Source organism: Anabrus simplex, chromosome 3, assembly GCF_040414725.1.
Source record: "Anabrus simplex isolate iqAnaSimp1 chromosome 3, ASM4041472v1, whole genome shotgun sequence".
Taxonomy (NCBI): Eukaryota; Metazoa; Arthropoda; class Insecta; order Orthoptera; family Tettigoniidae; genus Anabrus; species Anabrus simplex.
In genome coordinates this window covers 262,035,551-262,048,621 of record NC_090267.1, presented here as the reverse complement: position 1 = coordinate 262,048,621, position 13,071 = coordinate 262,035,551, and the positions used below count along the sequence as shown (strand labels likewise).

General features: G+C 39.0%; 1 protein-coding gene across 2 annotated transcripts in view; it reads right to left on the bottom strand.

Annotated features, from left to right (window-relative positions):
* Window positions 1-13,071, bottom strand: part of LOC136866217 (acetylcholinesterase) — a 95,413-nt gene that overhangs the window by 74,312 nt on the left and 8,030 nt on the right. For both annotated transcript variants that reach the window (XM_067142998.2, XM_067142997.2), the window contains exon 3: window positions 9,175-9,315. In XM_067142998.2, coding sequence (XP_066999099.2) covers window positions 9,175-9,315 — 141 coding nt within the window. The remainder of the gene's footprint in view (window positions 1-9,174; window positions 9,316-13,071) is intronic.

Below are 13,071 nucleotides of genomic sequence, written 5' to 3'. Positions count from 1 at the left end.
CGTTAATTAACGTAGTTTCATATTGGTGCGCTGGTGACCGGCTATGTAAATTAACGTTTTCTCACATTGCTTCATTCTTGTGTGATTTTATCCTCTCCGCTGTTTATTAATCAAATTATTTTGTGTTGTTTACAAACTAAAGTCTTTGTTGATCAGAATTTACATAGATATATTCTTTCCTTGACAATGCTTTCGGCACAGGAAGTGTGGTTTCATAACACTCAGTACCGCGTGACAGAGTGTTTTGTCAGGTGTCAGCATGGCGCACCGTAGCAAAGACAGCTTGAACGATGATGAAATATTTCTAGAATTGCATGCTAATAGTTTATCTGATGTTCCCAGTGAGTGTGAAAGTGTAAGTATTAGTGATTTTGAAGATGTGTGTCAGTCAACATCAAAATATATGCACGGAAGTGAAAGTGCGACATTCAGTTCAGATGAGTTTGTTGCTGGCGACAATAATACGAGTGAAGATGCCAGTGATAGTAGTGACAGTGAGGTTGATGGATGGACAAATAAGTATGAAAACAGAGTCCTAGAACCATTTATATATTTTATAGGCATCACTTATACGGCCAGTAATTCTGCGAGTATCCCGGAGGTAGTAGATGGTTCCCTAGGCGATGACTTGCTTCAGCTTCTTGTGGAACAATCAAATCTCTATTATGAACAAAATTCTGGGAGGTATAAAACCTCCCCCAAATCCAAGAAATGGAAAATATAAATGTGATGGAAGGAAAAAGTACCCTCAGAAGTCCTGCACACAAGAAACGCAATGACACAAGGTACATCTGCTCGGCTTGTCAAGTTCCCTTGCACAAGGGCAGCTGCTTCACGCAATACCACACTAAAATCAAGTACTAGAATCACTGGTAAGTGCTCTCACCAGGTTTCAATAATTTATTTCATGTCATTTAAAAGTTACATGTATTTATATTTCATTCTACTTCTCAAGCTAGATGTGCTTCTGTTGCCAGTCCACAGGAAAGAATGGAGTAGTGTGCGCCCGGACAACAATGTGTTAGCAACACACAGCAAAATGAAATGGCATATGGCTTTTAGTGCCGGGAGTGTCCAAGGTCATGTTCGGCTCGCCAGGTGCTGGTCTTTCGATTTGACGCCCGTAGGCAACCTGTATGTCGTGATGAGGATGACATGATGATGAAGACGACACATACACCCAGCCCCCGCACCAGGGAATTAACCAATGATGGTTAAAATTCCCGAACCTGCCAGGAATCGAATCTGGGACCCCTGTGACCAAAGGCCAGCATGCTAACCATTTAGCCATGGAGCCGGACAACACAGTTATACACAATACAACACTATTAAGGGAAACACACTGAAACAATTACTATCGATTCTGTGAGTACAGACAGATATCAATAAGTTCTCACACTGGTTATTCACTTCATCACCACACAGTCGATTCTGAAAATTACAGATATCAACAGTCCATACATTCGTTATTCACTTCACCATCACAAGGCAAGACTGACTACCCTCTCACTTAAGTTGATTCTGACAAATACAGATATCAACTCACTCTAACCCACACTCTATATTCTCTTACTGCACTGTCTCTTTCTGTCACTGTCTCACTGACTGACTGACTGACTGACTGACTATACCACGGAGCCCAACACTCACTCAGACTCCAGCTGTGACTGCAAATCCAATACTGACTGACTGAGTCAAACACGACTGTTGGCCTGTCAGCTCGATATATATGCTATTCAACAAATAGTCTAGAAATATCGACTTATGGAAATATTCTTGCAACCAAGTAGCAACACTTTAAATGGAACATATAAGGGACAATTGATCTACCGGCCTCTCGATTGGAGTAGATAAAACTCAACTGTTTGATTGCCATTTATAAACACATATGGACCTCAAGAATACAAACCTCCGCTTTACCCTTACACAAAACAAACCAACAACACGCACATTTACAACTGAGGAAAGGGCACGAAGATCGGAGTGTCTGAAGAAGTACTGGGAGGACTGCAAAGCCCGAACAATCCCTTCAAAGAGACCTGAACGACGGACTGACTAAAGTGATCCTATGTGGTCATAAAAGAAGAAGAAGAAGAAGAAGAAGAAGAAGAAGAAGAAGAAGAAGAAGAAGAAGAAACACACATGGACATATCTGTGAAATTCCTAATGTTTCCATATGTATCTGGATAATAAATCATTACAGTAAGTTTCCAGAAGCCCCCATATGTACGGTATCCGAATGATAGTGGATTCTACCCAATATACAAATATTACAGAACTTTCTACAGTTTTCGACAACCGGTAGACAGATTTTGAGACTAGACGTATTCACAATATGTTATTTGCTTTTTTTTTTTTTTGCTTTATGTCGCACCGACACAGATAGGTCTTATTGCAAGAAATGGCCCAGGAATTGGAAGGAAGTGGTCGTGGCCTTAATTAAGGTACATCCCCAGCATTTGCCTGGTGTGAAAATGGGAAACCATGGAAAACCATCTTCAGGGCTGCCGACAGTGGGAATATGTATTTGAGGTTATACAAATGTACGATACATATTTTCATGGTATAGTTGTACTTAACATTTAATAAAAGAAAATTAGAATACATTAACAATAATAATTGAAGATTTAACAAAAGTTGGGTTATATGTAGGATGCCATGCATATGACAATATGCAACAGGTGTGGGAGTGTACCAGCTGAGAGCTGATATCACAAAGGCGTGTTGTGTGAGGGTAGGCATTAACCTGTCTTGAAATTGGTTTTTGAGCTGCTCCAATAAAATAAGTACATGTGATTGCAGAATTTCCTGGCTGTACTACTGCATCATCAAGTTTCTCTGGATCAGTTTTAGATGGGACTGTAAATTCCCTCCCTATGATGCTACCCATTCTGAGGATATGATGTTCTGTGGGACAAAAGATAAAGCCTAGATTTGTCATTAAACACATTTAGTTACTATTTTGCAAGCTGCTAATTATCTACTCACAGCAGAAGCACAAACTAACCTTTCATTCCTGAGGTGCTAAGGAAAAAAAACAAAACAAGGAACTTAAGCACACTGAGAAGACAAGATGGATGACCTTATATCATTCTGGACATAGGATTCCTCAAAGATGACAGGATCTCTCTTTTTGTACGGTACTCTGCCAATCCCATCCAGAGGGTGATAAAGATAAAGCAGATAATTACAGGCTAGTCACCAGTTCTCAGAAATGACCAGCCTGCCTCCCTTATTCTGACAATGCAATCTCTTTCAAACTCTCCTAGTTGATGTAAGCATTATAAAATGTGCCTCAGAAAACAGAGAGAAAGATTTGAATGAACATTGTAGTGCCAAAAGCAAAAACTCTTGGCTATGCTTATCTTTGCTGTACATGAAATAAGAAAGGAAGGAAAATGAACAACTATTATCTTGAACCACCACACGGCAAAACAAACAAACAAACAAACAAACAAACAAACAAACAAACAAACAAACAAACAAACAAACAAACAAACAAACAAACAAACAAACAAACAAAATCAATCAATCAATCAATCAATCAATCAATCAATCAATCAATCAATCAATCAATCAATCAATCAATCAATCAATCAATCAATCAATCAATCAATCAATCAATCAATCAATCAATCAAAAGGCAGTAAGTTTTTAAGAACCAATTATGATTGCTGGAAAATGGTAAATAAAAATGTAAACAGCCTACAGGATAGGTTTAACCTGCAAGTGGTCGCTAGCCGAAATGTAACGTGAGTGGTCGCGCGTGAGACTTTTTCTCAGATTAAAATAAACATGACTTAATTCACAGTTTTATGGGGCGTAAGGCTGAAATTTACAACTGAAATGAAATGCAGGTTCTACCTTATATATTTTACATATAAATGAAATAATTAGCTGTGAGAGAGAGAGAGAAATGGCGTATGGCTTTTAGTGCCGGGCGTGTCTGAGGACAAGTTCGACATGCGAGATGCAGGTCTTTTGATTGGACACCCGTAGGCGACCTGCGCGTCATGATGAGGATGAAATGATGATGAAGACGATACATACACCCAGCCCTGTGTCAGCAAAATTAACCAATTAAGGTTAAAATTCCCGACCCCGCCGGGAATCAAACCCGGGACTTCTGTGACCAAAGGCCAGCACATTAACCATTTAGCCATGGAGCTGGACATGATTAAATGTTTATTAAAGACACAAATTACTACTTAAAATAACATATTGAATGTACATAAAAATAACTTCCGTCCTGAAGTTGTAAAAGAACAAAATCTCACACATGCATTATATCTAGTAATATTTACATACAAAGCAAGGTTTCTGAACACAATAACATTTTCAGAAACAAGAAGTGCTCATATTACAAATACTAACGTGTACAAGAGGAGTAAGTTTCCCGCTCCACTTCAAAATAACACCAACGTCATTAGTCGTGCGATGAGAGAATCTCTCACGCAGCGCGCACGGACACATAGGAACCTTTGTTCTGACTATGGGAGGGGGTGCTTACCCTTCAAATGTGAATCGCTCTACTCACGAAAGTTATAAACTCAGCTAGACGAGGGAACAGCCACCTCCCTTTCATCACTGTGAAGTAATATCACAATAAAAAATAATGTGAGACAAAATCTCATATAGCGACCACTCGCGGGTTAAAGGAATTATTGAAGAGTATGGAAACAGGTATGTAACTTTAAAGTTGATGAGGAACTCTAAAGATCAACTATATTAGGACAGTTTAAGAGTTAAGGAGGAGGTGCAGATTAGAAGGAAATAGAGTTAGGAATGGCTGTGGGAGTAAAGAGAAATTGAAGGAACTGTCTAGGAAATTGAATTTAGCAAAAATGTCAGCTTTGGATAACATGATGGCAGGCATAATTGGCGGTCATGTGAATTTTAGGGGAAAATGAAATGGTAATGCCCGGGTAGATGATGTAACTACATAAGTGAAGAACTGCAATTTATCATTTGCAATATGACAATAAAGATATTTACAAACAGATAAAAATGTTAAAAGCTAGGAAAGCAGCTGGAATTGGTAAGATTTTTGGGGATATACAAAAGGTTGAGATATGTAGTACCATATCTGAAGTAATTTGATTTCTGTTTGCAAGAAGGAGCTATTAAAAATGAATAGAGAGTTTATGTAGTAGCTCCACTGTACAACAGAAAGGGTGATAAAGATAAAGCAGGTAATTACAGGCCAATCTGCTTCATTTATCATTTGTCTGCATTTAGGGCTGTCACCCTAAATTGTCATATGTTGCATATCAGCTCTGGGAAAGCATTCTTTCCTATTGTATTAGACACTTTTACAGAATTAGTAATGAGTTTGATAGAAGGTAGTCAAGGTTTAGAAAAGGTTTTTTTTTTTTTTTGCTAGGGGCTTTACGTCGCTCCGACACAGACAGGTCTTATGGCGACGATGGGATAGGAAAGGCCTAGGAGTTGGAAGGAATCGTCCGTGGCCTTAATTAAGGTACAGCCCCAGCATTTGCCTGGTGTGAAAATGGGAAACCACGGAAAACCATCTTCAGGGCTGCCGATAGTGGGATTCGAACCTACTATCTCCCGGATGTAAGCTCACAGCCGCACACCTCTACGCGCACGGCCAACTCGCATGGTGAAAAGGTTATTCTAGTGAGGCTGAACTTGTAGAATTCCAACAAGACATAGGAGATATTTTAGATTCAAGAGGTCAAATGGAATGCATCACTGCTGACATATTGAAGGCTTTTGACAGTGTGGATCATGGAAGACTACTGACAAAAAAAAAAGGACTCTTGGACTAGATAAAAGAGTGATTGAATGGGGGCTAAGTTTCTAGAAAAAAGAACTCATGAGAATTAGAGTTGGTGAATAATTTTCTGATACCATAGTGGTTAAGAATGGGATTCAACAATGCAAAAATATTAGAGCTTTATGTTTTCTTATTTATACATAATATAAATGATATGAGCAAAAAAATGGAATCACAGATAAAGCCTTTTTGTGGATGAAGTTCCGTATAGAGTAATAAATGTTACAGGAGGGTGAGGGACTGCAAATAGACCTCAACAGTGTTTTAAGATGGACAGCAGAAAATGGTATGATGGTAAACGAGGTGAAAAGTCTGATATCAAGTTGGCTGAATGTCAGCGTACTAGCCTTCGGTTCAGAGGGTCCTGGGTTCGATTCCCGGCCGGGTCAGGGATTTTAACCTTCATTGGTTAATTCCAGTGGCCCGGGGGCTGGATGTTTGTGCTGTCCCCAACATCCCTGCAACTCACACACCGCACATAACACTATCCTCCACCACAATAACACGCAGTTACCTACACATGGCAGATGCCGCCCACCCTCATCGGAGGGTCTGCCTTACAAGGGCTGCACTCGGCTAGAAATAGCCACACGACCAAGAGGAAAAGTCCTCTCAGTTTTATTTACTGTATTGATGTGGTGAAAATACCTGATGGGGATCACTGGAAGTACCTAGGAGTTAATATAAGTAAAGATCCTCATTGGGGTAATCACATAAATGAGGTTGTAAACAAATAACGTTATTCATTTCATGTCCCACTAACTATGTTTATGGTTTTCAGAGATGTTGAGGAGCTGGAATTTTGTCCCACAAGAGTTCCTCATTGTGCCTGTAAATCTACAGGTATGAGGCTGACTTATAAGAACACCTCCAAATACCACCAGATTGAGCCAGGATCGAACCTGCCAACTTGAACTCAGAAGGTCAGCACTGTACCGCCTGAGCTACTTAGCCCAGCAGTGAGGTAGTAAATAAGGATTACCAATTTCTTCATATGATTATGAGGTATTTAGGGGTTGTAGTAAGGATGTGAGGTTAATTTCTGGAGGCAAAGGCAGTCGGGCATATAGCTAACCACTCCACTCCATTTACATGCCATCCCTCCAAGGGCCTTCATGGCCTGTACGGAGACGACTTTGTTTTGCTAGTAAGTATGTGAAGGGGAGGACATATGTCACTAGTTAAGACTCCGATAAGAGTGTGTTTCCAATGTATGGGACTCTCACCAGGATTACTTTTTTCAAGAACTGAAAAAGATCCAAGGGATATGTTCTGGGTGATTTTCAACAAAAGAATAGTGTTACAAAGATGTTGCAAACCTTAGGGTGGGGGTGTAGGAGTAATAAAACGAGCTGCTGGACTAAGCAGAATGTTACAAGTTGCCAGTGGAGAGATGGCATGGAATGACATTAGTAGACAAATAAAGCTTGAATGGAACGTAGACTTTCATGACCACTAAATGACATTATACTGTTTTGGGGATATTAGGTCGTGTTGTAATTATTGTATGCTGACACGTTTCAATCTTGCAACCAAGATCATCTTTAGAGCAATGACAATGTAGAACGAAAACTGTTAATGGCAGTTATCACTCCATAGTAAGTTATCATGATGAGCGAGTGAGTGAGTTGTTGTTATTGTTGTTGTACAGAGTCTTTCTTATAAATCCAGACTGTTCAGCAGGTTTCTACTCTCCGAGATCTAAGCAGCTGTACAGGAGGCGTGCTCAAGCAGTGTGCACGTGTTTGACCCAGCATCAACAGCCAGTCTGAATTTCAGATGTTAACATGATGAAACAGTTATCTTTGCAACACCGTATTTTCATATGTAAAAGTTATTTTAAATATGAGTCGACTCGACGGGGACACAATGCATTTGTTCAGCAATTTCCTGGTGAAGTGGTACCTTCATAAGCACAGATTCATGTAATTTTAAATAAATTTAAAACTACTGGCTCAGTGCTTTAAAGAAAACATGCACACACACAAACAGTTTTAGCAAAAGAAAAGCTAGGTCAATGGTGCGAATCTCACCAAATAAATCACACACAAAATTAGCACAACAAGTAGAAGTTTCAGATTCTTCTGCACACAGAGCTACAAAGCTGTTACACATCAAACTGTACAGATTTACACGGGCCCATTGTTTGAAACCTGCTGTTCCAGCCACAAGAGTGAGATATTGTGAGTGGTATCTTGCATCACTAAATGATCGTTTATTCAACCCACAACTGGTGTTCTTTTCGGATGAGGCCTGGTCTCATCTTAATGGTCATGTGAACAGTCATAACTCTTGCTATTGGTGTGCAGAAAATCCTAATGGTGTTTATGAAGTCCTTCATTATGAAGGATGACATTTCCAATATCTTTTATAAGGTAGGATTTCATATAAGAATGTATACACACTTAAAGCAGGGAGGTCACGCGTCACGTAAGTTGGTCTGAAACAACTGCTGTAGCACAGTGTACAAACACCGTGCATTTGGTCTGGGTTAATAAGAGACCCTGTCGTTATATAAAAGTAATTTCTGTGATTTCTCAAAGATATTTTTAGAGGTAAGTAGATGTACACTTAAAAATATCCTGTCCATTATTCAGCCTTTTATTTCCTCTTAACCACATTTGGGGGCTTTCCAGCCTTACAAGTTTAAATGGAAAGAAACATAGAAAAATTCAAGTAAACAAAAGAGAAGATGGTAACTTCTCCTGCTGGAGCTCAGCCCTGTAGTCAGAGTTAATCATCTAATGCACAACTCAAATAATGGGTTAGTATATTATTTTTCTGCAAAAGCAATCTCAATGCAGGTCATACAGGACCTTGGAGGGGTGGAATGTTAAGGCTTCCACTATCTATAACCTCACTACTTGGTGGGATAGAGTTGTTAGCTCTATGCCCAGCCACCTTTGCCCCCAGGAATTAACCTGGTACTCATTTTTGGGTGTAGGCTGAGTGAACCTCAGGGCCATGTGCATATCCAGAAGTGGAAATCTTGGTTTCTTAAATTTCTTGACTTCCTGATGGGGAATCGAACCCACGTTCTTACAAGTGTCCTTACTGCCTTGGCCAGACAGTCTCTTATTTTTCAGCAAACAGTGTAAAAATGTTAATGGATTGAATTTATGCTCACAAAGTATGTGAAGATGTCGCATAACCATAAATTCACATGATGGAAAATTGGAAAACAGAAATATTGAAAATGGTTTGAGATGTCAGACCTCTGAGGCCTTGTGTTGTGCATAAAATGGTTAATATTTATTTTCTTGAACAATGTCACATGCCATTAGATTTCAATCTACCCCATTGCCTCAGATATTTCCGTCACCCTGGTATTGTTTAAAAATAAATTCTATGTATCCACATAAATTTAAACTTACTTTTGGGGAGTACACATTGAGGAACAAGCAATCTTCTAAATCTCCTTCGGGAGTGGTATTCACCATGCTGATCTGTGGACATGCTCGTCCAAACGACGTGGCATTGAGGACTCCATTCCAAGGAGTCTTCTTCTCAGGTGGCTGCAAAGAGCAAAATATGAAGTCACTAGAAAAAATCTTATATACCTGAAAGTCTTTATGAAGCAACAAGAGACAGAGTGGCTATGCATTGAATAATGCTAAATGTGGCCTACTACATTACTGGTCCCTTTCTAATTCCACTTTCCATACATAGAAGCTTTCTTCAGCACACCCTTCAGTTTCTTGGGCAACTCCATGCTCTTGCTATGCTCAGTGATACTGGTGATGGAGAAGTATAACTAGACATGGTTTTTCCTCGCAATATGGTACTAGTTGCAAGTAATGTCAACCTGTGGTGTTCCGCACATAATGGTGCTCATCAGATGGTTCTAATATTATCATCCCTTGGTCGCCTGTTTTAGTCGCCTCTTATGCCAGGCAGGGGATACATGGGTGTGTTCTTCGTCTACATTCCCTACCCACAGGGGGTGCTGTATGTCTGTTTTGAGATATTTAATCAAATGAAGTTATTTTTTGAGTCACTTTTTATTTGATTTGATTGCCCCCCATATGCTTATAAGCATATTTGAAAGACACTGATGGCCCTGTTACTCAATACCTAGAATTCAGTTTTTTTAAAGAAGTGCCTTACACTTGAATATTAATACAAAAATTCTTCTATATGATGACACTGGCTATGTTTCTTTAAATACTTACTTGACTTTGAAGCTTCTGTCACAGATATATTTCCCATGACGATTATAATCTTTAAAGGCACAGCATCCGAAAAGTGGTCAATTTCTCAAAGACACTCTTCAGACACCTGAAGTGCACCTGCATGGACATTGGAGAAAGTCTTTTGTGTTATTAATGGTTCTGTTATATTTCTGTTTCCTCATTGGTTATTCCTCCACTTGTTCCTTCCCATTCCCTAATCATGTGATCAATTAGACACAAAAGGTACAAAGAAGCCATTGCGAGTTGGTGTTAGTTTTGATCACTTACAAAAAGTAAACCGCCAGAATTGCAGCCTGTGAGGATTTTGGTCACATGGTATAATTTTCAACCCTATAATGACATGGGTACAACGCTCAGACCCCAAGTCTGATCAAGATGATAAATGTACGCCGACATCAAGGATTCAGCTACTATTATGAATAATGAAGGACTACAGAGCATGGCACTCATATTAGAAGAGATGATAAGAATTTGATGTAATAATCCTGGTGGAAATCATTTTAACTCATGTGTGGCAGACTAGTAGCCACTATTCAGCATTTGTCATGGCAGAAAAATCACCAGTAGGGAAACCCAAAGGAGATATTGCTTGTCTTTTTAAAGAACAATTCTCACCATTTAGTGAACAATACAGATCCACAAGTGTTCTAGTAGTTCAAACCATGCAGTGTGTTTGTGTCTATGTGTACTTCCAGCCAGATATATCATCAACGGTGATTATTGAGCAAGTTAGTAAAGCTTTGATTGTGACTACTAGAGATGATGCCATTATCGTTGCTGGAGACCTAAATTGTTACATTGATATAGAACATCAAAAATCCACAGAAATTTTGGGTTTCTTAGAAAAGAATGCCTAGGGTAAGTGAATACCTCTACCATGAATACCTACATTTGTCATAATGTTGCTAGCACAATAGATTTGGTATTTATAAACTACAAGTTTGTACCGATCAAACAGGAGGTCATCCTTGAGGCGCAGCGGAAACCCCTACCAGTTGCAACTTCCCTACAGGTTGAGAATAGAACGTTAGACAAATACACACACCATCCAAAAATAAGTAGAAAACTAATCCGTCTCTTATCTGAGAATAAGATAATCAAATGATAATTAATCTATTATGAGAGGGTGATCTTAACGAGACTGCATTAAATCTAGAAGTACTGCTACATAAGGCTATTCTACCATTAGTAACTGTGATCAGGAAATCACAACCCTGGTTCAGTAAAGAGTGCTATAAATGTTGTAGAGAAGTGCTGGAAGTATTAGATATAGCTCAGAAAGAGATAACAAAGGAACTCCTTGAACTATATACCAGTAAGAGGAGAGCATACAAGATTCTACTAAAAGAAGCCAAAAATCATTATAGAGAGGAGGAAGAAAAGAGACTTATAGAACATGCCAATCTGGATCCTGACTCAGCACTCAGTAGAAACAACTATAACAACATCTAAAAATAACAAGGTATGTGGCCCAGGTCAGATTTTTAATGAACATCTGAAAGCTGCTCTTCCAAAAATGGAGGAATCCTTCACTCACCTCATGAATGAGTGTTAGCGGCAAGGTAGCATACCGGACAACTGGAGAAAACCTAATATCAAAATTCTGTACAAAGGCAAAAGGGACACCGCAGATCCCAACTCATACAGAGGAATAGCATTAGAATGTATGGTACTAAAGACGTTGTCTTCTCTAGTGGCTAAGTGCCTCATTAAATTGGTGGATAATAACCTGCCAGAGTCACAGTTCGGATTTAGAAAGGGAAAATTAACAACTTTAGCTGTCCATTGTCTTTAAACTGACAGAGAAGAAGCCTTAAAGAAACCGGGAGGTAAACTGCATATATCTTTATCGATTATTCCAAAGCTTTCGACACCATCAGCAGAACCATACTTATAGAAAAAATTGGAAAGCATTATTGGATGTAAGAACTACCTTGTGCCACTGATTAGGAACTTACTGCTTAACAACTCAATAGAAAACAATGATGGCATTACCAAACTGAATATTTTGGAACAAATTATCAGGGTATTACAGGGAGACCCATTAAGTCCTCTACTATTCATCAATGCAACAGCAGACATAATAGATTCAGTAAACCAGGAAAATGTCGAAATATTAATGTATGCTGATGATATCAAAGTCAGAGAAGGAAATTCAGGAATCATTCAACCACAGAGTAGGTTGCGCAAACAGAAGTGAGCTGAAGTTGAATGTACAAAGGACTGTTTCCATGATGTTTAGAAGAGGGGGGACCACATGGAGTTGTCTTTTTGGAGACCAAGAACTTAAGTCCATAAATATTTTTACATACTTGGGTGTAATTTTTCAACCCCAAGGCAATGTATTCACCTTCTATCTCACGGACCATCTAAATGTAGCCATGAAAGCACTGTCTGTTATTAAGCTTCTGAGAAACTTTTCCTTAGAAACAGCCATAAAACTATTTCATCTAAAAATTAGCCCTATAGCAACATATGGCTTGGAAAATATTTGGGTCTAAGGCAACTGGAAAAGAATGAGAAGTTGAAGGCAAACTACTTGAAATGTTCGCTGTGCCTCTTCAAATATTCCCCTTCCTGACTTGTGTACGAGTTGTCCAGAGAGGAATTACTTCCAGCCACATCATATGTACATCTGATTCAAGACCTACGGTCCAAGAAAGCCGACATCTGCGAAGATTTCAGACATGATCTGCGGCTCCTACTGACAAGGTTCTCCATTCATGGGTTTAATTATAAATTATGTGACATAGAGCATTATCACAAACCAGGTCCAAACTGCGTCTGCTCTAATTATGGCACTCACTGTAATAGGTACCATGTGTCAAGTTGCAAACAACAATTGGAATCAATTGTGAAATTTTGAAATGAAGATTGATGTAATTTAATTTTTTGCACATTGTGTGCATTAAATACATTATTTAAATGTAGTCTTGGTGGCTGACTGAATCCAGTGATATACTCTTATTTTAGGATATGACAATTCACTTGTCTAGTTAGGGGTTCCTTTAAAATCCAAAGCTCCTGGGCTGTGAGGATCAGAGTGCAAGTCTTTTGATTTTATGTTGAATTAATGCT